Here is a 25180-nt window from a genome sequence, read left to right on the forward strand (position 1 = left end):
CCTCCACTGCCTTCCCGGGCCACAGCAGAGAGCTGGACTGGAAGAGGAGCAATCGGGACAGAATCCGGCGCCCCGACCGGGAATAGAACCCCGGCGTGCCAGCGCTGCAGGTGGAGGATTAGCCTAGTGAGCCGCAGCGCCAGCCTCTGATCCACTTCTGATCTAGCTTCTTATTGGTGCTCCTGGGAAAGCAGTGGATGATGGCCCAAGTGCTTGGGTCCTAACAATGTACAAAGGAGACAGAGATGGCGTTCCTGGTTCCTGGTTTGAGCCTGGCTCAGCCCTGGCTGTTGTGGGCATCTAGGGAGTGAGCCAGTGGATGGAAGGTCTGTCTGTCTCTCCTTCTCTCACCATAATTCTTTCTAATAAAAAATATTTTAAGTAAATAAATATTTTTAAAAACTGCTAGGATATTCACTGTAATCACTGATTCTATAGAATAAAGCAATTAACTTTTGTTTACTAACCATGTATTCTGCAACCTTGCCATCCTTGTTTATTATTTTCAGAAGTTTCATTTTTGATTCTTTGGAATTTTCTACATAAACAATCATGTCAGCTGTGAGCGAAGTTTTATTTCTTCCATTTCTAATCTGAATACTTTTTCTTTTCTTCTCTTCTTGCATTAGAGATTACAGTACAATGTTGAAAAGGAATAGTAAGAGGGGATATCTTTACCAGTTCCTCAATGTTATTGGGAAGTATCTAGTCTCCCATCATTAGCTGTAGAGTTTTTGTAGATGTTCCTTATGAAGTTGAAGAAGTTTGCTGAGAGGTTGTTTTGCTTTTGTTTTCTTAATCATGAATGGGTATTGGATCTTGTCAAATGTTTTCTTTATCTATTTATATGACCACATGATTTTTCAGCTTTTAGCCTGTTAATGTGGTTAATTATACATAACTTGCTTTTTGGATACTGAACCAGCCCTTCCTTTCTGGAATAAATCTTACTGGGTCATGGTATATAATTCTTTTTATACTTTGTTGGGTTCAATTTTCTAATATTTTGTTAAGAATTTTACATCCATGTTCATTAAAGACGGTGGCCTATAATTTTCTTGTAATACTTTTGTCTAATTTTAGTATTAGATTAATGCTGATGTCAAAGAATTAGTAAGTATTCCCCATGTTTCTCTTTCCTGGAATAGACAGTAAAAATTGCTATAATTTCTACTTTATATTTATATGGCTGCTGTAATTCCTCAGTGAATCCATCTGGGCTTGGTACTCTCCATTTTGAGAAGTTATCATTCAATGTATTTAATAAAGGTCTATCCAGAATACCTAATACTGGGTAAATTTTGGTAGAGTTTATCTTTCAAAGAATCGGTTCTTTCAGTTAGGTTATCAAATTCACAGGCACAGAATAATTCACAATATTCTTTTATTATACTACTAGTGTTCATGGAATCAGTAGCAATAGCCCTTTATTTCTAATATTAGCAGTTTATTTCTTTTTATTATAGTTAATCTCGCTACATGATTATCTATTTTATTGATCTCAAGTAACCAACTTTTGGTTTTGTTAATTTTATCTAATGACTTACTATTGTCCATTTTGCTGAAATCCTAATTTTTTATTGCTTTTCTTCTACTTTGAATTTATTTTAATCTTATTTTTCTTATTTCCTAAGGTAAAAGCTTAGATTCTTCAGTTCACACCTTTCTTCTTTTCTAATATATGCATTCAATGCTATAAATTTCCCTCTAAGCACTGTTTTAACTGTATACCATAATTTTATAAATTTCTAACATTTCTTTAAGCTCAAAGGTTCTTTGCCATTTCAAGTCTACTGATGAACCCAACACAGGCATTCTTCATTTCTGTTAGAGTGTCTTTGATTTCTAACATTTCTTTTTGATTTTTAAGAATTTTGATCTTGGCCAACGCCACGGCTCACTTGGCTAGTGCTCCACCTGTGGCGCCGGCACTCCGGGTTCTAGTCCCGGTTGGGGCACCGGATTCTCTCCCAGTTGCTCCTCTTCCAGTCAGCTCTCTGCTTGGGCCCTGCACCTGAATGGAGACCAGGAGGAAGCACCTGGCTCCTGGCTTCGGATCGGCGCAGCGCGCCGGCCATAGCAGCCATTTGGGGGGTGAACCAATGGAAGGAAGACCTTTCTGTCTGTCTCTCTCACACTAACTCTGCCTGTCAAAAAAAAAAAAAAAAGAATTTCCATCTCTGCTTGTATTATCCATCTATTCTTACATATTGCCCATATTTTCCGCTAGAGTCATTGGCATATTACTCATAGATGTTTCAAGTTCACAGTTTGATTATTTCAACATCACTGTCACACTGCAGTCTAGTTTGATGCTTGCTGTCTCTTTAACCTGTATTTTTTGTCCTTAGTGTTTTTCTGCTGCTATTGTTGTTGAATATCATATGATGTACTAGATAAAAGGTACTAAGGTAGACAGGCCATCAGTATGACATTCTGTTTGCCCAGTTAGGAATCAAGATGTATTTATTGAATGCAGTAGCTGTAGGTGACAGGCTAAAATTTCCTCTGATATCCTTATTTTCATTTCTCCAGCTGTCTTTGGGTTTCCCTATAGACTTCATAAATAAGATCCAAAATATGCAACTATATTCCAATTATTATTTGGGCTTCAACTGATGAGGTAATGTAAGAGAAAGGGAAGCATTCTATGATCTTAAAGTTAGGCTTCAGGGGCCAGCACTATGGCACAGCACGTTAAGTGGCTGCCTGTGATTCCAGTATCCCATACAGACATCGATGTAAGTCCTGGCTACTCTACTTCCTATCCAGCTCCCTGTTAATGCACCTGGGAAAGCAGAAGATGGCCCAAATTCTTAGGCCCTTGCCACCCTCTTGGGAGACCAGGATGTAGTTCCAGGTTCCTGGCTTTAGCCTGGCCCAGCCCTGGTTGTTGTGGCCATCTGGGGAGTGAACCAGAGATTTCATTTTCTTTCTATCTCTCCCTCTCTCTAACTCTGCCTTTCAAATATATTAAAAAAAAAAAAAAGTTTAAATATCAGTCTTAATGAGTCCAAGTTTCTAGGCTGTAACCTTCACAAGTGTTTCTTATTTGTTGAGTTTTTACTTGTTCAGATTTTTTGTTGTTGTAAGAACAGGACTAATAATTTCTAAGCTCCTCATAGGACAGAGCAGAGATATATTTAGCTTTTTAAGAACTGCCAAACTGCTTTAAACAAACTGTAGCATTTTCAATTTCCATAGTAGTATGAGAGCTCCAGTTACTTCATCAAGGATGGCAGTAAGCCAAAATAAACAAGGAGCCTAGGGTACACAATATTTAAGGAAATACTCTCATAAATTACAGGTTGTAGTTTAACCTGCTATGCCACAATGCTGGCCCCTTAAGTGTGTTTATTATACACAGCACACAGTTGGGTTTTGTTTTCTCATTAGAGCTCACGATCTCTGCCTTTAATTGGCATTTATAGTCAATTAAACATTTACATTTAATTTAATTATTGATAAAGGGCTTAATACTATCATTCTGTTGACCATTTTCTTTTCATCTCATCTACTCTTTGCTCCTTTTTGTTTTTTTGTCTTTTTAGATGGAGAATTTTTTTTTTTTTTTTTTTTGAGAGACATACAGAGGCAGAAACAGATAGAGTTCCCATCCACTGGCTCACATCCCAAATGCTCCTAACAGTGGAGGTTGTGCCGGCCAAACCCAGGAGCTGGAATACAATCCAAGTCTTCATATGGTCAACAGGGACCCAAACACCTAAGCTATCACGTGCTGCCTCCCAAGGTGCCTTGTAGCAGGAAGCTGGAATTGGGAGTGTAGCTAAGACATGAACCCAGAACTCCAATAATAAGACACAGGTATCCCAAGTGGTGGTTTAACCACTAGGCCAAATGCATACCCCTAATTTATTAATTCTATTTTCTTTCTTCTTTTGGCTTATTAGCTATAATATTTTGTTATTTTAGTGGTTGTTTTAGGACTTATTATATTTCCTGCTAGAAATATAAGCTTTGTCAGGGAGGGAATTCATATCTGTTTTGAACCTTTCTGTATTCAATGTATTCTTTTATAGCTGTATAAAAATACTTGACAGATACTGTATAGCATTAATATCAATAATATAGCCATATTCAGCCCATATCCAAATCATAAAAATACAAAGGAATCAAGTAAAATAAAATCTGCTAAATTCAAATTAGACTCATTAATGAAAAAAGCAAAACAGAATAGTTATAACAATATAAATATCCCCCATACTACTTTAACAATTTGTTTAAAGAAGATTAAAATAGTAGCTAGTATTATATTGATAACAGCCACTTACTAACAATCTGAAAATGAGTCATAGGCCATTACAACTCAGCGCTACACTCAGTTCTTGCTCTCAGTCTAAATTTAAAGCAACATATTATACATATTACAATTATGTCTGGAGATATTAAGGCTATCTGTTAAAGCTAGACAGTGAGTGACAGACATAAAAACAGTTCTTATCTGTGAATTTTTTAAACCTCACAAATTATCCTTCTCCAACAGCCTAAGAGAACTATTTTCTCCTTGGTAGGTAGTATAGGTTTCATGTTGAATCTTAGCACTGTTACCAATGTGTAATCCTGAAAAATCACAATAGTAAGTAAGAGAAATGTATTTAAGCAAAGGAAGGACTAAATACAAACCAAGATAATAGAATGTGAATGAGCAAAAAGAATACTATAGGTTCATCAAAGATTATTGGCCCAAAATCTGTAATAAATCAAACTAAAAATCTTCCTATTACTTTTGACCTGACTGTAACTTCAAGATTAGATATTACCTGAGAAATTTCCTGTTGATAAATTGTAAAATGTTCCTTGCTGATCTGTGGGAGGTAGAATGAAGGTATGACTTCAGTGTCCACAAAGTCCAATCCCCATGTTTTTGTGAAGAAGTCAGATTCTCTTTTTGCTAATCTAGGATCATTTAATGCTGCTGGGAGATTTACTTTGGAATGATATATAGTCCATCTATGTTGATCTGCAACTAGAGATGGGGCAACACATAAACTACTTGAATCACCTGCAAAAAGTAAACGAGAGAACTTTGTAAAGTTGATTCTATATTTAAAACTACATGCTACAAAAATTAAAATACTTGATTCCACTTTACACACACCAACTAAGTTAATAAAAATCAATCTGATTAAATAGTCTTCCACTTTAAGCATCAATTGCCCAGGATATGAAAAACATGCAAAAATAAAGGATATGTAAAATCTTGGGGTTGTAGTTACAAGTTGGATAGATGTTAAAGAAAGTCTTTTCATTAATTCTTTTCCTTAAATGCACAATTTCTCTTAACATTTTTTTTTCAACATCAAAACTCTGCTACCTCCTATGATCTATTATATATTTTCTATCCTCTAATACTCTGGTTTTATAGTTACAACAATTAGTGAATAGTGAAACATTGCTCCTAGAGCAAAGTAAAGGTTAAGTTCTTGTGAGCCTCTGCTCACAACACTTTCATTAACCAATCATGACATAACCTTATTTTGTGTGTGTTTCTGTTTGAAGACACCTTACTCAATACATGTAATTTATTCATTAACATCTAAGTCATGGATAAAAGCACCATAACATGCCTGAACAAAGCTTCAGTATTTTTTTAAAGTCACATTACTGCTTTCTTGTGTTTAGAACACTAACCATATAATTTTAGCACTACATTTGGAAGCATTATAAACAGCAAAATCACCAACAAAAATGCAAAACAGGAATAAAATAAAAACATCACTAATTTACAGTATGACAGGTCAAGACAAAGCTGTGCATTGCCTTGTTAGACCTCAGCTGGGAACATGTGTGTCAGACAACTGGAATTTTTCACTGTTCCTATGTGTCTGCAAATGACCTCAAATGTGCCATGAGTATTGATTTTGGGGTTATAAGAAAATTTTAGAAAATAGGGGAATTTTTAAGTATAGAATCAGCAAATAATGAGAACTGAATTTCAACATTTTAATTAAGAAGCTTTCAATCTGTATCTTTTTCAGTTTATAAAGTAAATTTTTTACTTTACTTTTTCAGTTTATAGAATAAAAATACATGAAAAGAATTTTATTCCAGTTTCCCAAATAACTTATTTCCAAATTATTTATAACTTTACTCTTAACATTGTAAAATTCACTCTTTTAAGTCTTTGAACCTGACTACTCATTTAAAGATAACACAAATCATAGTTAAAATTAAAAAAAAAAAATTACCTGTAGGTTCCTTGGGACACACATCGGGTAGTGACTGCACAGGTCGAATATGTTTTGATGGATCTACCTCTTTCTTAAAGAAAATATCACTGCTGCTTCCTTGAGGCACTGGTGAAGAACTGTGGCTTGAAGCCATTGCATAAAATCACCACTCAACTGAAAAAGAGTACGAAACAAATAATAATTTAAGACACTTAATTCAAAACAAAATCCATCTGTAAGTTTTATGCATGTCACATTCTTTCAAAAACGGACTTTTTTTCAAAATCCCTTGAAGTATGCAATTTGAATATCTGCTATTAATAGTGAGTTGTTCATAATATTTAGTCTGCTAAAAAGGTTGTCATTTTATATGAAAAAGAATTCTCCCCAAAGCATCTTTACTTAGTCTTTAATCCAAAGGACAACAGATATCAATATGTACCCAGTATACAAAAAATGAACACATTACATTCACAAATATACATTAATTATGCATTACAGCAAATGGACAAGTGGATGGGGTTTTGTTTAAGGTTGGTAGGTTGGTTCATTCATTCAGTCATTCATCTAAAAGGCAGAGTGACAGACAGGAAGAGAGATTTCCCACCTGCTGGTTCACTCCTCAAATGCCTGCAATACTCAGGTTTGTCCCAGCCAGGACAAAACCAAGAGCCAGGAATTCCATCCAGGTCACCCACATAGGTGGCAGGGGCCCAAGTAGTTGGACTATCATCCACTGTCGGGAGGCACATTACTGGAAAGCTGAATTGAAAGCAGAAAGCTGGGAGTAGAACCAGCTGATATGGGATACCAAAGTCAAACTGGCAGCTTAATTGGCTGCACCACAATGCTGGCCTCGGCGGATAGATTTTTAAAGTCTGCCTGCCTGTATTCATTCATATCCCATCTTCATTAATTAGCAGTAAAACCATGAGGAAATTTATTTAGCCTTTGTGTGCTTTTCCTCATCTCTATAATAGAGTTGAAAAGAGATCCTATCTCACATTTAAGCGTCACTTACTCTTTCTCACACTAGAGATAAGTATAGCAAAATCCATAAAGATTATGTGGTTTAGGGGTGAGCATTTGACCTGGGGGTAAAAACACCACTTCAGATACCTACTTTAGAGTTCCCAGGTTAAACAACCAGCTCCAGTTCCTGATTCCAGTTTCCTGCAAATGTAGCTCTTGAGAGGCAATGGTAATGACTCAAGTACTACATTTCCTGCCATCCATATGGGAGACCTGGATTGGGTTCTAGTTCTAGTCTTCTCCCTGGCCTGATCAGCCTCCAGCACTGCAAGCTTCTGAGGAGTGTGCCAATGAATGAAAGCACTTATTTGTGCTCACTCACTCGCTTGCTCTCCCCTCACCTTCCTTCTTTCCTCCTCAAATAAATTTTAAAAATTAGAAGGAAAGAGGATTATGCAGTTTAACACGTTTTTTTAAAAAGTCAAGTTAGGAAATCCAATTAATCGAAAAATATGAATAGCAAATAAGGAACAGAGACACAAGGCTAAGGCCTGTAAGAAATAGTTCATCCACTCTACCTTCCCCCTAGTTTCCTGGGAAGCTGAAAATTAACATTTATCAGACTTTCTTTCACATCTGTCTCTGCATTTTCAGTGCAAAAGAAACACAACCAAACACACCATTCACAAGGACAATAAGAAATATGCACTGAAAAAATACAGACCCTGTGGAGTTTGGTCCCAAGAGTCAAGATTAAGATCCCGCGCTCTAGGATCTATCTTCCAGTATACAAGAAACGGGAGAACAAGATAGTAAGGTATAAACTACAACACGAGGAAATAATCACACAAATTAAGAATGTGAGACATTCTACAAATAAACTGTAGAAAATGGACACTTGGTCCTTTTATAAAGGTGGAGAATTATTCTAGATTAAAATCAATGAAGAGGTGGGCCGGCACTGCAGCTCACTAAGCTAATCCTCTGCCTGCAGCACCAGCACCCTGGGTTCGAGTCCTGGTTGGGGCACTGGATTCTGTCCCGATTGCTCCTCTTCCAGTCCAGCTCTCTGCTGTGGCCGGGGAAGGCAGTGGAAGATGGCCCAAGTGCTTGGGCCCTGCACCTGCATGGGAGACCAGGAGGAAGCACCTGGCTCCTGGCTTTGGATCGGCGCAGAGCCGGCCGTAGCGGCCACTTGGGGGGTGAACCAACGGAAAAAGGAAGACCTTTCTCTGTCTCTCTCTCACTGTCTAACTCTGCCTGTTTAAAAAAAAAAAATGAATGAAGAGGCAACAACTAAAAACAATATGTGGGGGCTGGTGCTGTGGCACAGATTACTCTTCCACCTGCGGCGCCAGCATCCCATATGGGCACTGGCTCTAGTCCTGGCTGTTCCTCTTCTGGTCAGCTTCTGCTATGGTCTGGGAAAGCAGAAGATGGCACAAATCCTTGGGTCCCTGCACCCACGAGGGAGACCCAGAGGAGGCTTTTGGCTCCTGGCTTCAGATCGGCTCAGCTCTGGCCATTGCAGCCATTTGGGGAGTGAACCAGTGGATGGAAGATCTTTCTCTCTGTCTCTCCCTGTCACTGTCTGTAACTCTACCTGTCGAATAAATACATTAGAAAATCTTTAAAAAAAAATCTGAGCCTTCACTGAATCCTGGTTCAAAAAGAAAAAACTGTCTTTAACACAGTTTTGGAACAAATGGGAAATTTTGAATATGGATTAGGAGCTAAGATTATATTTTAGAATTATTATTTTAGGTATATTAATGATACTGAGGTTATGGGAAATGTTCTTACGCTTAGCACAATAATAATGAAGTACTTAGGAATAAAGTATGATATCATTTGTAACTTAGTTTCAAATTATTCAGCAAAAAATACAGATAAAGCAAATATGAAAAATGTTAAAAAACAGTATCTAAATGAAATGTATATTAGTGTTCCAACTTTTAAATTTGTCATAATAAAAATCTGGGGGAAAGAACTTTACAAACCTTTCAAATATTAAACGAGTACACAAGAAAAGGAAAAAGATTCAATTTCTAACTCTTAATCTACCTCAAGATGGCATTATTGTACAACTTCAAATATGGAGGAGGAGCCTATCAAATTTCAACCAGATTTTGATGTTGCAGAAGAATTATATTAAACTGGAGTTCCTTGAAGTATGAATGAAAAGATAGCTGAGAAGGAACAACACTTATCACAGACATTAACCAGATACCGTGCAAAAATTTTTCCCTACTCCTACACAGTAATAGCAACGGTTTACAGAGAACATTGATATTATGAAAACATTCACAGTCAATTCAGAATTCCCCTTGAGATCACCTATTACAGGAAGGTAATTGTCGAGGTCCCTTTTTTCTTAATTTTTTAATCTTTCCAGCCTATTACTCTAATCTACAGAAAACATCTTACCAGAGTGGTTAACACACAGATATATTAATCATTTTTCATCCCATATGGGCGCTGGTTCAAGTCCTGGCTGCTCCACTTCTGATCCAGATCTCTGCTATGGCCTGGGAAAGTAGAAGAAGATGGCCCAAGTGTTTGGGCCCCTGAATTTGAGTGGGAGACCTGGAAGAAGCTCCTGGCTTCTGGCTTCAGATCAGCCCAGCTCCAGCCATTGCAACCATTTGGGGAGTGAACCAGCAGATAGAAGATCTCTCTTTCTCTGCCTCTCTTTAACTCTACCTTTCAAATAAATAAATCTTTAAAAAAAAAAAAAAAAAAAAAAAAAAAAAAAAAAAAACCTGATACCTTACTTTATAAAATCTAAACCTGTCTGCCTTCAAACATGCTTCTACCATACTATGGCCTCCTAACTGATCTCTCTGCTTCCAGTCTAAACCATTCTGCAAACTGCTTCCAGATCAATCTTCTAAAAAGTTTTCATCCTGTCATATTCATCTCAAGCTTCATAAGCTCAAACTCAATACTTCTCACAATCTAATACTTATTTTATTTTTTACCTTTATTTCCTATTACCCTTAAATAACTTCAATGGCATACATTCTAGTCTAATTGATCATGCAATCCAGGCATCCCTGTTAAGCTATGTCCTACCTTGGAATATTTATATCATCGTTTTACATATGTAACTCTTCTTCTCTCATCAATAGTCATTAGAAGTCTAACTTCCAGATTATAGAGGGGCTTCAAAAAGTTTGAAGAAAAATTTAAGGAAACAGTGTGCATTTTCCATGAACTTTTTGAAGCCCCTAATATATTCTAAGAAAACAAACACACCCACATACCATATTGGAGTATCAGGCTTCTGACCCCAGCGTCCTGATAATACATGTGCTGGGAGGCAGCACATGATGGCTCAAATAACTGGGACACTTGAATTGGGTTCCTGGCTCCTGGTTTCAGCAAATGCCTAGCCTCAGCAGGAGAGGGCATTTAGCGAATGAACCAGAGGAGGGCAGTGCTCTCTTTCTCTCTGGCTCTCAAATGTAATAAATTTATTTTGGTGCAAAAAAAATTTCAAGCCATTGCATACAAGGGGTCTAAAAAGTTTTTGAAAACACATATTATGAAAAAACTATGCATGAATTCAAATTTTTGCATCAAAATAAAGTTATATTTTAATTCTATTTTCCACAAGCTTTTTAAAGTACCCACTGGGGCCAGTGCTGTGGAGCAACAGGCTAAGCCTCCACCTGAGGTGCTGGCATCCCATATGGGCATAAATTCCTGTCCCAGCTGCTCCTCTTCCCATCCAAGTCTCTGCTTACAGCCTGAGAAAGCAGTGGAAAATAGCCCCAGCACTTGGGCCCGTGTACCCAGAAGAAGCTCCTAGCCCTGGCTTCAGATCAACCCAGCTGCAGCCATTGCAGCCAACTAGGGAGTGAACCAGCAGACAGAAGACTTTACATTCAGTCTCTCCTCTCTTTGTATATAACTCTACCTCTCAAATAAATAAATGTTTTTAAATAAAAATAAAAATACCCTCATAAAAACACATTTGAGGAGCCGGCACTGTGGTGTAACAGGTAAAGCCACCATCTGCAGTGCCAGCATCCCATATGGGCTTCGGTTCGAGTCCTGGCTGCTCCACTTCCAACCAATCCAGCTATCTGCTATGGTCTGGGAAAGCAGTAGAAGATAGGCCAAGTCCTTGGGCCCCCACACCCACATGGGAAGACCCAGAGGAAGCTCCTGGCTCTGGATTGGCACAGTTCCAGCTATTGCAGCCAATTGGGGAGTGAACCAGCGGATGGAAGATCTCTCTCTCTGCCTCTCCTTCTCTCTGTGTGTAACTCTTTCAAATAAATAAATATTTTTAAAAAACACATACATTTTAAAATATGAATAAAAACAATCCCAGCATTACATTTAAAGAGTTAAACAGCTGAAACAACCAATTCCTAATAAGAAGGAACTGCTTAAGAAGGTATATAGCACAAGCAATGTAGTATATTGCCATTAAAAACAGGATTACAAATCTCACACTGCTCAGGATGGCTACTTTGAAAAAAACAAACAAGTTTTGGCCAGGGTATGAAGAAATTGGAATCTTGTGCACTACTGGTGAGAATGTAAAATGGTATAGCCTCTATGGAAAAAGTTACAGCAATTCCTTAGAAAATTAAAATTAAAATTAGAAACCAACAACCTTTCTTACTATATATCCAAAAGAATTGAAAGTAGGATCCCAAGGGGATATTTGTATACTCGTGTTCATGGCAGCATTATTTGGTTTTCAGTTCAACTTATTTTAACGCAGTTGTAGGAAAAAAAACATACCTCACAAGTACATACGTGGAACCAAATGGAAAAAATACATCTCTACATCACTGATTAGTTTCTAAGGCCACTATCTGGAGATGTAAGTTTGGGAAGTTTCATTTCTGAATTTTTTTAAGGAGTTATTCTATCTGTTTGAATAGTGGAGTGACAGAGAGCACAATAAAGAGATCTTCCATCTGCTGCTTCACTCCACAAAGGGCCAAAACACTCAGGGCCAGACCACACTGAAGCCAGAAGCTTAAAACTCCATATGGGTCTCCCTCTTGGGTAGCAGGGGTCCAAGCACTTGGGCCATCATCTGCTACTTTCCGAGGCACATTAGCAGGAAGGTGGATGGGAAATGGAGTAGCTGGGACTCAAACCCTCATATGGGATGCGATCTCATGCCAGCACCACACGCAGCAGCATAACCTACTGTGCCACAACCTGGTCCCAGACACCTCTTTTAAGTACTTTTATGTTCTGCTATTGAAAAGCTTGATCTAAGAGAAGGAGATCCTCTGCACTTTGTTGTTTACTTGTGCTTCCATTACTATCATCTTTCATCTAAAGTTTTTAATTAGACATTTTGTGAGAGCTATTTTAGTTAACACTCACATAAACTCTATTACAAGGAACTGTAATACATGTAAATTCTATGAAAAGAATTGTTATACATGTAAACTCAACTAGAAGAACTGAGGTTGGCATGGCATAGCAGGTAAGGCCACCACCTGTGACATCAGCATCCCATACAGATGCCGGTTCAAGTTCCAGCTCTTCCACTTCAGATCCATCTCCCTGCTAGTGTGCCTGGGAAAGCAGAGGAAGATGTTGAATACATCCCTCTGGGAGAGTATTAGTGAGAGAGGAAGGCTATAGACAAAACCTAAAAAAACTCCAAGACTTCTAAAGAAAAAGATTAAAGACAGATATAAAGAGAAGTTAGTGATAAAGACAAGAAGGAAAACCCAAGAATGTGAGAGAGAAAGAGCAGGAGAGAAGTATCAGCCCAGAGTGGGCAAATAAAATATTATGGGCAAACAACAACAAAAACTCCTTCTTTGGCAATCAGGAAGTCACTAGTCCTATCAAATACAAGGTCCACTCCAACAGAGGAAGTAGAATTCTGACTACAGAGGTTGGGGTGGAATAGAAAGTAATGAAACTAAAAAACAACTTCTGGCTACTATTTCAAGAGATACAATTAAGGTATTACAAAATAGAATATACAGTACAATCCCATTTTGATATAAAAACTTTTTATAGCTTATACAAGGGTACTTCAAAAAAGTGAATAGCAAAGTGGAACTAAAGTTATTTTGATGCAAATAACTGAAATAATGCAGGTTTTTCATAATATGCATTTTCCATGAACTTTTTGAAGCCACTGAATAGAAAATATATGCAAAAGTAAACAACAAAATATTAACAGTGGTTGTATCTCTGCCAAGCGGGATAAAAGGTCTTTCCTGACCCCTGTCTTGAAGGACATCTTCCTCACCTAACACACATTTACAAACCAATCATTTTCTGCCATAAGTTTTCATAAGTTTGTGGTTTTTCACACTACTTTCTCTAATTATAAGTGATTATTTATTTACCTATTTGTTTTCTGTCTCCCCTATTTGGTAAACTTATATCACCTTCCTATACTGACAGCCAGTACAGTTTAAGCATTCAATAAACTACATGAATGTTCACTGAATCAGTGAACAAATAAATGAACACTGTAGACAAGGAGATAAGGACATAAAAGCCATAACACTGTCTCATTTAGGTTTATGTATATACAGAACAATATAAAATAGACATTGTGGCACAGCAGGTTAAGTCACATCCCATATCAGAGTACAGATGAAAGTCACAGTTACTCCACTTTCAGTGGAGCTTCCTGCTAAGGCATTCTGGGAGGCAGTAGATGATGGCTGCTTGGACCCCTGCCACCCAGGTGGGAATCCTAGATAAGAGTTCCAGGCTCCTAGCTTTGGTATGGCCCAGCCCTAACTGCTGCAGGCATTTTGGGGCATGAATCAGCAAATGGGGTCGGTCTCGGTCTCTCTCTCTCTCCCCCCTCCCTCCCTCTCCCTATATATCTCTCTCTGCCTTTCAAGCAGATGAAGATATTTAAAATACATACATATACAAAATCCTAAGTCTAAAATGTATTCTCTTGTTTGTATAAATAACATTACAAGACTTTCTAACATTTGATTCTAGATCTCTTTCTTGTAACACAATATATGACCTGGAAGAGTATTGGCCATACACAGCATGCAGATCTGTCATTTACTGTCTCACTTCTATGACCTTTGACAACTTTCTTACCTTCCTACCTCTCAGTTTCCTCATTTTTAAAATGGAACAGCAACAGCATCTTCCTCTCAGGGATGTTGTAAGATTTAAAAGAAATACCTTATGTAAGCTCATGGCACAATACTTGGCAAAGAGCAGGCACTCATTAAACAACTGCAGCTAATATCATTATAAACTTCTTACTTTTAAAATAAACAGTAAGCATTTACATTTGGACTGTGCCATACAAAGTTTTAAGATAAATTTAAACTTTAAGATCCTGAGCCTCTTCTTCTAGTGTTCTTTTCTTTGCTTGAACACTTGAAATCCTAGGGGGTAGAAAGGAAAGAGGGGATAAAAGGTAGCAAACCAATATGGCCAGATACAATTTACTCTCAGAAAAGAAGCCAAAGCACAGACCAGCGGTCCTCACTGCCATGCCAGTAAAAGGGAAAAAGAGGGGTGAAAGAATATCAGAAACTGATGGTAAAGTTAGAAAACATAGTGGCCTAGAACAGAAGAAACTTTGATGACAAAAACTGGGAGACAAGAAGGATGGGGGAGGGGCTGGAAATAATGCTTTAAAAGACAACTGAATACAAGTCAAAGCTGAATCCACAGGAATGGAATGGATGAGATTAAAATAGCAATTTCTGGGTTGGACAAGACTTTGAAAGATTATCTGTCTCATCTCTCTACCTAATACATGAATCTTTCTTTAAGGAGTCTTTCTGCCTTCACTTGAAAAAATCTCACTAATGGAGAATTAACTACTTCAAAAGCAGATCAATTAGAATTTAACAGACATCAAGAGAACATAATAGATTACTTTAACACATTGATTTAACAGAGCATCAGAGTTTAATTCTATGTCAAAGAGAAATTGAGCTTCCTGTGATCTTTTGCTGTGAGGTTTCCTTCCTAATTGTTCAAAAACAGCTGAATTTTTATTAAGAGCTATGGGTTATTTAAATATGTGCTTATTTTCAAAGATTTGAATAATCACCTTGTAACAATGATCAAATTTGGTCTATGTTATGTCATGATTTTAAGGAATCTTATTTCAACCAGATAATTTGGATTTTGAGTCTTCTTGGCATTCTTGACAGGCATTCAAAAAATCAAAGTTTCAAACAATCTGGTCTCTAAAATTTCCAGTAAATCCTGGACTTTGGTTTTTACAGTTTGGGCCCAACTGAAAAAAATTGAAGGACCTATGTCTCTCATCTTATAGAGACACCAACTAATCAGACTATTTGGATTATATTAGAAGGACTGTCAAGATGTGATGTGGTACCAGACTTTAAGTTTCTATAATGGAAAATGCTATTAATACAAATGTTTGAGAATTAAAAAGTCTAATGATCTTGTGTTACTAGACATGATAGTTATCTTAATGAGAAAGCCCCAGAGGCTTAAAGGGTTAAATACTTGTAAAATCCTACAGGTGCTTTCAAAAATACTGTGAAGTAAGCAAGTGCCTCTTGTTGGTTGATGAGTTTATAATTTTAAACATGGCGACTTAAAGTCTTTTGTCATCCACAGTTATATATGATCTGCTGCTCATAAAACTAAAGCGTTGCTGGTTCTGTGTTTAGCTGTCCTCCTATAGGTTCCTATGGACTTTTTCCAGCCACTTTTATTGTATTCAGTACTTTGGGATGGCTCTGTAAACAGATGAAGCCAATAATGTATTAACAGTACCAACTGAGAGATAGTATGGTTAACTGAGGTTACTAAAAACAAAAAGCAATTCAAATCAATTGGCAATCTACAAAAAGAGTTAAAGATTTTAAAAGCTATTATTAAAATTGCTATATTTGTCTATTATGCTATGTTACATGTGTGTACATATTGTATGTCCACATGGGGAAATTTTATTAAGAGTTTTATTTTAAATGGCTTATAGATAAGATTGTCCATAAATTTAAGCTGCTAAAATCAAAGATACATTTTAATTTGTGTGACCTGAATCTGTGTATCATATGTTTTAAACGTGTTGGTAGAAAGAAACTAAAAACATTTTAGATGGTTGTGCTTAAGTTTACTGGCTAAACAAACTACACCATGTTAGATATTTTTAAGAGGTGTTTTCAAATACATGATTCTTAAAATTTATAGAAGGCATTGGACCTTCTGGTAAATGTTTTCTTAAGTTGTTATCTAGTGGTTGAAACGGTTTGCTAAGTATTCATGTAATATTGCTATTGTCAGCAAGTGATCTAGGACTTGCTCCCTCATTTCTCTATTCTAAGCCCAACTTGTTCTTTCATTTCTCTATTCTCTTCAAGGTAGGAAACTAATTCTATTATAAAGGAATCTGTAGGACGCACAATTTAATCTTTAGACCTTATAAAAGAGATGGCTAACATTTTTCTGTAATAGCCTAGCCAAAATAAGAACTTAAATAATAATCTCATAGCTAGATTCACTTCGCCATCAGCGAAGTATACAGTAAGTAGAAGAAACCTCCCTTTCAGACCAAAGGGAAAGAAAATTTTAAAGTGAGAATATAATTTTCCTCATGGGCATTGTCTACCTTAGAAAAACTACTACAGAACATGCCTGTGACTATAGACTTGTAGTTCAGGCCACCGAAGATTAGAGATGGGACTTGGGCACTCCCTTGACTTGCATCCTCTGGTCTGCTTTAACACAAACCAGGAGGAAAAGAAAGCTAGGCATCAGAAGCAATGGGTGGCAGGCCTATTAATGGCTGATCTGTACAGTGATCCGCCCTCAAGGAGACCCAACAGGCCAGTCCACTGCAGTGGCTTTCAATGTGGTAAGCCTGGGCTTCAGCAGAAGTCAGCTTGTGAAGAGCCCTGGCAGCTCTGCCAAGAGTTGGATCACTGGAAATGGACCTGCCCTGGAGTCGAAGGATGCCCAGGTCAGAGCCACAGATCTTATTGGCTCTAAGCTGAAAAGCCCTTCACTCAGCCCAACTTCCAAAGTGACCACTGCAGCTGAGGGGATGGCCAAGTAGGGTCAGTAACATTGCAGGCAGAACTGTAAATTTCTTGGTAGAGATGCCCCCTGCCTTTACCTGGCCAGCTCTCCTCCCAGGCCAGCCAAGTAATGAAAGTCAACAGAGTGCCTTCCCCTAGGAGGTTCACACCTCCCTTAGGATATACCCCATGGGAAGAGATAGATAGGTCTGGGCCTCTGAATTTACAAGGCCTAAAGCCCACCAGATTATTATCAAGCCCCTTCTATCAGGGTCTATTTGCCTCTCAATCAGAAAAATTACTTGTAGCTTAGACAGCACCTTTCTTAGCTCCTCTAATAATGACTCTGTCCTTTGTTCTAGGCCCTGTCTAGTGCACTTGGGCCTCATTCCTTTGTAATCATAACCTCTACTCTACCACCAATGGCTCTACTCCCAACCTGTGTGTACTGATGGTCCTCTTCCCCACTTAATGCTGTATAATTGTTCAAACCTGGTAAATGCCACTCTTAGGATCATTGGTTACTATCCTCACTCTGTCTTTTATGACCTTGTCTAAATATGATCAGAGTCGGCAAACTTGGAAGGCTTCCATAGCCTTGGCAACTCATGACGACAGCCTAGGATGGTTACTGGCGCCATAAACTAGAGTGTCAATTTGTTGGGTCAACAACAGGAGCCACTGTGCACTTGCTCCTCATGTGGGATCTCTGTCCTTAATGTGCTGTACATTGTGATTTAATGCTATAACTAGTACTCCAACAGTATGTTTCACTTTGTGTTTCTATGTGGGTGCAAACTGTTGAAATCTTTATACTTAATTGATCTTCTGTATATAAAGAGAATTGAAAATGAATCTTGATGCAAATGGAAGGGGAGAGGGAGCGGGAGAGGGGAGGGTTGCGGGTGGGAGGGAAGTTATGGGAGGGGGAAGCCATTGTAATCCATAGCTGTACACTGGAAATTTATATTCATTAAATAAAAGTTAAAAAAAAATTAAAAAAAAAAAAGCAGATCATTACTGTTAAACAACTATAATTGCTCTAAGGAAAAGTTCTTTTTTACAGAACAAAATTCTGTTTCCCTGAATTTCCCATCACTGCTCCGCAAGTAAAATTATACTACAGCAATGATAAAGTGTTTAATTGTAGTCACAGGAAAGGTATCACAAAGGTAGGAAGTGCAGTAAAGAGCCAATGAAAGCTCTGAAGGAGTGAGGCAAACTTCACAATGTAAAAGGAAAGAGAGAAAGCAATCAGAAATACTGTCCTTACATAGACTAAAGTAGAGATGTGAGGGAGAAAATTGTGAATAGTAGCATCAACTTGTGACACATAAATCAAGGAGGTTACAAACTTCAAAAAGGATACTGTATTACAACAGTTTTAAGACAATGGTTGGGACAGAGCCAAACTACAGAGGGTAAAAAGTAATAAAGGCAATAAAATCAACATCTCTTTGGTGGGTAAAGTAAAAAGAATAAGAGTTGAGTAAGAATTTTTGTGGGCTCCAAGAGACAAGTATAATTGTAAACAAACAGCAAGAAATCAACTAAAGGGTAAAATTAAAGAAAAACAAGAAAGCACAGTGGAAAAAGAAGATGGCCAGTGTTAAGACACAGGAACCAGGTGGGATGCGTTGGGGGAGGGAAGGCAGACAAAGGAAGTATCATGGCCAAGGACTGAGGCACCTTAGACCCCACTTGGAGAAACAACTCTGTCAAGCAACAGTGAGAAACTGAGCAAATTGACCTAGAAAAGTTGCCTCATATCCTACTCCTGGGCCTAATGCCCTTACCAATGTGGGGGTGAGGGAGAGGATGGGAGGAAAAGATCAGCTAAAACTCAGGTAAACCAGGATTGCCTCATTTCTACCACTGTTTCTGAAGTCCTAGAGCCAGTGCAGTGAAAATGTTAATAATGAAATGAAGGATGGCAAGGAATTAAACAATGGAAGAACTACATGAATATGTATTTGACTAAACACGATATATAGTTCATACTAGTTTACTTTGATTCAGATTATTTTGTTGCTCTTTAAAACAACCAAGTAAGAAACAAATCTGAATCAATCAGTGAATGAATCAATGAGCTACATTCTATGGATGATGAAACAAGTTCAAGAGTAACTTGGTTTCACAACATTTAGCTAGCAAATTGTGAAACGGGATTTAAATTCAGATTTCCTGATTCTAAATCCTGTATCTCTGTCCCTGCCTCACCAATTAAAAATAATAATAAAATCCAATTATTGATGGCAACTAATTACTCACTCTGATAACTGATTATTACTTTGGTCTATTTCCTATTAAATGGTAGGAATAATTAACATCTAATTGAAATAGCATTTTTATAAGATTAGGACTACCAGAAAATTACCCCCCACAACAAAACATAATATACATTTTCATCAGTGCAATTTATCTTTATTAGCAAAGGAATAATCATTCAGCTACAATGTGGGATATACATTCTACTAGAGGTTATCATTTCACCATTTCAACAAGAAATATGTTCTGAATTCCAAATAATTAACTTATAAAGGAAACTTTATAACATATCTATGTATAAATCAAGAAGATATAGACAATGTGGAAATTATTTTTTACATGTAGCTGGGAAAAGGTAGCTTTTTTTTTATACAATTTTGGACTTAGTAAAACAGAAAAAAAATACTCATTGCTATTTTTTAAAGCAAACAAAAACTGCAAGCCTGATTCCCCCCAAATTTATTAGTATTAATAGATATAAGAAAATGAACTAAGCAAGCACTTTGTAGTGTCCTACCAAAGGGCAGTTTGATAGAAACCAGATTACTTTTACCGTAGTAAATGCTCTGCCCATCAACTTTCTCCATAATTTTTCTAATTCCTCCTTAGTTTTATTCTTCAGCTGATTTCTTGCTGTTGGCCTGCAATATACCTGAAATATCTCATATTTTGAAATGTTTTGTACATGTTTGTAATTTTAAGAGGCAATTTCTGGAAAATTGTACAGTTAAGCCTCTTTCATACATATGAGACACAAATAGCAACGTATTTCTATACTATTTGTCATTTGACAAAATCTAATTTTATCACAATTTTTAAAATACTCAAAATTTTTCTTTTGTTTTTAGATTTTTATTTATTTATTTATTTGACAGGTAGAATTACAGACAGTGAGAAAGAGAGACAGAGAGAAAGGTCTTCCTTCCGTTGGTTCACTCCCCAGATGGCCACAACGGATAGAGCTGCTCCGGATAGAGCTGGCTTCGAAGCCAGGAGCCAGGAGCTTCTTCCTGGTCTCCCACATGGGTGCAGGGGCCCAAGCACTTGGGCCATTCTCCACCGCTTTCCCAGACCACAGCAGAGAGCTGGACTGGAAGAGGAGCAACCAGGACTAGAACTGGCACCCATATGGGATGCTGGCGCAGCAGGCAGAGGATTAACCTAGTGCACCACGGCACCGGCCCAAATACTCAAAATTTTTTAAATTTTATATTACACACATTATTGGTCACAACAATCTTAATAATGAAGAGAGGCCGGCGCCGTGGCTTAACAGGCTAATCCTTCGCCTTTCGGTGCCGGCACACAGGGTTCTAGTCCCGGTTCGGGTGCCGGATTCTATCCCGGTTGCCCCTCTTCCAGGCCAGCTCTCTGCTATGGCCCAGGAAGGCAGTGGAGGATGGCCCAAGTCCTTGGGCCCTGCACCCGCATGGGAGACCAGGAGAAGCACCTGGCTCCTGGCTTCGGATCAGCGAGATGCGCTGTGCGCAGCTGCCATTGGAGGGTGAACCAATGGCAAAAAGGAAGACCTTTCTCTCTGTCTCTCTCTCTCATTATCCACTCTGCCTGTCAAAAATAATAATAATAATAATAATAATAATAATGAAGAGAAAACTTAACATGAAAATCTGGACTTCCAAGAAGTATTAACAAATTGATGGTGTCATAGTAAGTGCTTATGTATCTATCTTAAGCATGAAAACAACATGGAAAAACCTAAAGAAACCCAGAAAATAAGAAAAGTTTTAGAGGCCGGTGCTGTGGCATAGCAGGTAAAGCCAGCACAGTAGGTTCAGCTATTCCACTTTCAATTCCGTTTCCTGCTAGAAGCCTGGGAAAACAGGAGGATAGCCTAAGTGCTTGAGCCCCTACATCCACATGGGAGATCAGGAGGAAGCTCCTGGCTCTGGGCTTTGAACTGGTCCAGTTCCAGCTGCTGCAACCATTTGAGGAGAGAACCAGCGGATGCAGGATCTCTCTGGGACTCTGTCTCTATCTCTAACTTTGCCTTTCAAATAATAAATAAATCTTAAAGCAAAAAAAGTTGTAGTAATCTAATTTGCTTTTTTTTTTTTGCATCCTCATTTGACAGTTGAGACCCTTTGCCTAAAAAGAAATTCTGAAGGCAGCGCTATGGCATACCAGGTAAAGCAGCTACCTGCAGCACCAGCATCCCATATGGATGCCACTTCAAGATCTGCCTGCTCCACTTCCAATCCAGGTCCCTGCTAATGTGCTGGGAAAGCAGTGGAAGATGGCCCAAGTGTTTGGGCTCCTGAACCCACATGGGAGACCCGGAAGAAACTCCTAACTCCTGGTTTCAGATCAGCCCAGCTCTGGCCATTTGAGGAATGAATCAGTAATGGAAGATCGATCTCTCTCTCTCTCTCTTTGTAACTCTGGCTTTCAAGTAAAATAAATAAATCTTTAAAAAAAAAAAAAGAAAGAAAAAGAAAAAGAAAAGAAACTCTGAAATCATGTGTTTCCTGAAGCTGGTTATTTTTTTAAGATTTATTTATTTATTTATTTATTTGAAAGACACAGAGAGAGGAGAGGCAGAGAGAGAGAGAGAAGAGGGAGGGAGGAAGGGAGGTATTCCATCCACTGGTTCACTCCCCAATTGGCCACAACGGCCAGAGCTGCGCCAATCTGAAGCCAGGAGCCAGGAGCTTCTTCAGGGTCTCCCACGCGGGTGCAGGGGCCCAAGGACTTGGGCCATCCTCCACTGCTTTCCCAGGCCATAGCAGAGAGCTGGATAGGAAGTAGAGCAGCCAGGACTTGAACCGTCACCCACAGGGGATGCCGGCATTATCCTGCTGCGCCACAGCGGGATAAAAATTATAACTATTTCTAATATTAGATTTAGATATTTAAATGCCTTATAAAATGATATTCTACATATCTTTGTCAGAAATAAAAATCATAAATATTATCAAAAATATATAAATATATAATATATAATTTTTAAATCGACTTATTGTTCAAAATAAAAGCAATGTCTGTTTTCAGCACTCAGAGATTTTTAGCATTTTAGAAATCACTGAAGTTAATTAAGGATCACAGGTCTGGAATCTGAATGGTAACACTGTAGTGAGATAAAAATCTGTAAAATATGCATGTAAAAAAATCAGTGGGGGCTGGCACTGTGGTGGATTAAGCCACAGCCTGCAGTGTGCCCTCTCCTTCTCCCTCTCCCCCTCCCCCTCTGCCTCTCCCTCTCCTTTCCCCTTCCCCCTCCCTTTCCCTCTCTCCCTAACTCTGCCTTTCAAATAAATAAATAAATCTTAAAAAAAACAAAAAGTCAATGAAAATCAAAAATAGCATGGATGTTTTATTTACTTCTCTGAGCCACTAACATGACTATATTACAAGTGAAATTTTTGTCAGTGATAGTAAACCAAATTAGAACACTGGTAATTCTGTTTTTGGCATCCTGACCAAATATTAGCAAGTAAAACCTCAAATCATTCATTCAAAGTTACTGGAGAATAAATGTTTTAAATATATACATTATTAGATATTTACTAAAATCCCTACAAAGAGGGGTAGGGGTTTAGCACAGTGCTAAGATGCTGCTTGGGAGTTCTGGGTCTGCTCTGGATTGCAGCTTCCTGATGGTATGCACTCCAAGAGGCCACAGGCCATGTCCCAAAGAGTTCAGTCCCTGCCACCCAGGTGGGAGACCTAGACTGAGTTCCTAGCTCTTGGCTTCAGCCTGGCCTAGCAGGCATTTCGGGAGTGAATCAGCAGATGGGGAGCATTCCCTTTTTGTCACTCCCTTTCAGAGAAAGAAGTAATTTTTAAATCCCTACAAAAATACAAATTTATAACAAAATCTGGATAATCTACTCTACTCTGAAAACAACTGTTTAAAGAAACCATGTATTGGCCGGTGCCGTGGCTTAACAGGTTAATCCTCCGCCTTGCGGCACCGGCACACCGGGTTCTAGTCCCGGTTGGGGCGCCGGATTCTATCCCGGTTGCCCCTCTTCCAGCCCAGCTCTCTGCTGTGGCCCAGGAAGGCAGTGGAGGATGGCCCAAGTCCTTGGGCCCTGTACCCACATGGGAGACCAGGAGAAGCACCTGGCTCCTGGCTTCGGATCAGCGCGATGCGCCAGCCACAGCAGCCATTGGAGGGTGAACCAACAGCAAAGAGGAAGACCTTTCTCTCTGTCTCTCTCACTATCCACTCTGCCTGTCAAAAAAAAAAAAAAAAAAAAAAAAACATGTATTATTAACACATTCCTAAGAAGAAACAAAAATGACACTTGGATTTATCTACTGTTTTGGGTAATCCCTGCCTTGCATCTTTCAAGAATACAAATAATAGGGTGTGGGGCTGGCACTCTGGCATAGCAGGTAAAGCTGCCGTCTGAAGTGCCAGCATCCCATATTGGTGCCGGTTCAAGACCCGGCTCCTCTGCTTCTGATCCAGCTCTTGGTTATGGCCCGGGAAAACAGTGGAAAATGGCCCAAAGCCTTGGGCCCCTGTTCCCACATGGGAGACCTGGAAGAAGCTTCTGGCTCCTGAGTTGGGATTGGCACAGCTCCAGCAGTTGTGGCCACTTGGAGAATGAACGAATGAATGAAAGACCTTCCTCTCTCTCTCTGCATCTCCTTCTCTCTGTGTAACTCTGACTTTCAAATAAATAAATAAACCTTTAAAACAAACAAACAAAAAAAGATACCAGACCTTCTGGCACCTTGATCTTGGACTAGGCAGCAGAACAGTGAGAAAATCAATATCTTATGGGGTGGTTGCGGGTGGGAGGGTGGTTTGGGGGGGGGGGGAGCCACTATAATCCAAAAGTTGTACTTTGGAAATTTATATTTATTAAATAAAAGTTAAAAAAGGAAAAAATCTAACAAAAAAAACAAAATCAATATCTTAAAAAATAATAATATGGTGTAACTTAATCTACCTTTGTTAATAAAATTGATTTTATATCTAAGTCTCTAAAGTGCATAGTTTTTAAATAATCTAAACAACTCAATAAATATTAAGAATAAAAATGATACTTTCAAGGAATTTTCATCTTAAGAAAAATAAAGCAAAATAGCTAGAAACTCATCTTCATTAGTTCAGTAAATGGTTCAAATGAAAATTAACTACTAAATGTTAATTTAAAGAACAAGCAAATAACTCTATGGTTCATTATTACTTTAGCCCCAAATCAACAATATAGTCATATTTTATTTAACCACTGTTTGGCATTAGCCCTATATCACCACCCATTGTTAGGGTCCTAGTTGGCCCAGTTCTGCTCTATTGGCTCTTCTACTTAACCTGAATCCTGTGGTCAACTACCTCAACAGTCTACATCTTCAATTCTCTCCTCCCTCATTCATCTTCAATACAATCTGTCTTTATTGCTGGCTGCAGAATTATGCCAGAGAAAACTATAAAGCAGGCCGATTACAAATTTATGAGGTTCAATTCCATATAAGACCCTGAAGTTGCTCAGCAATTCTTTCATATCATCTTTCTTGTCCATTCCACATAGTATATTTAACATTTTCATCACTCTCTCCAGCCTCTTCCATTAACCCTGTGCTTAAAACGACACTGCTTCTAGGGCCGGTGCTGTGGCACGGTTGGCTAATGTCCTGGCCTGAAGCGCCAGCATCCCATCATGAGCGCTGGTTCAAGATCCGGCTGCTCCACTTCCAACCCACATGGGAGACCTGGAAGATGCTCCAGGCTCCTGGCTTCAGATCGGCGCAGCTCTGGCCATTGCAGCCAATTGGGGAGTCAACCATCGG

General features: G+C 38.5%; 1 protein-coding gene across 6 annotated transcripts in view; it reads right to left on the bottom strand.

The window, feature by feature from the left end:
- VPS54 (VPS54 subunit of GARP complex) overlaps positions 1–25180 on the bottom strand; it is a 132213-nt gene that overhangs the window by 98359 nt on the left and 8674 nt on the right. For 4 of the 6 annotated variants that reach the window (XR_009867804.1, XR_009867805.1, XM_062209525.1 and 1 more), the window contains exons 2-3: positions 6210–6365; positions 4782–5023 (exon numbers count right to left, since the gene is read on the bottom strand). Coding sequence is in view for 4 of the 6 variants with exons in the window: in XM_062209525.1 (XP_062065509.1) it covers positions 4782–5023; positions 6210–6345 (378 nt within the window). In the remaining 2 variants the exon portion in view is untranslated. Of the gene's footprint in view, positions 1–4781; positions 5024–6209; positions 6366–9590; positions 9607–25180 lie in introns of those variants that run through there. The other 2 variants (XM_062209523.1, XM_062209526.1) reach the window with 2 other exon arrangements.

This window comes from Lepus europaeus, chromosome 13, assembly GCF_033115175.1.
Source record: "Lepus europaeus isolate LE1 chromosome 13, mLepTim1.pri, whole genome shotgun sequence".
Classification (NCBI taxonomy): Eukaryota; Metazoa; Chordata; class Mammalia; order Lagomorpha; family Leporidae; genus Lepus; species Lepus europaeus.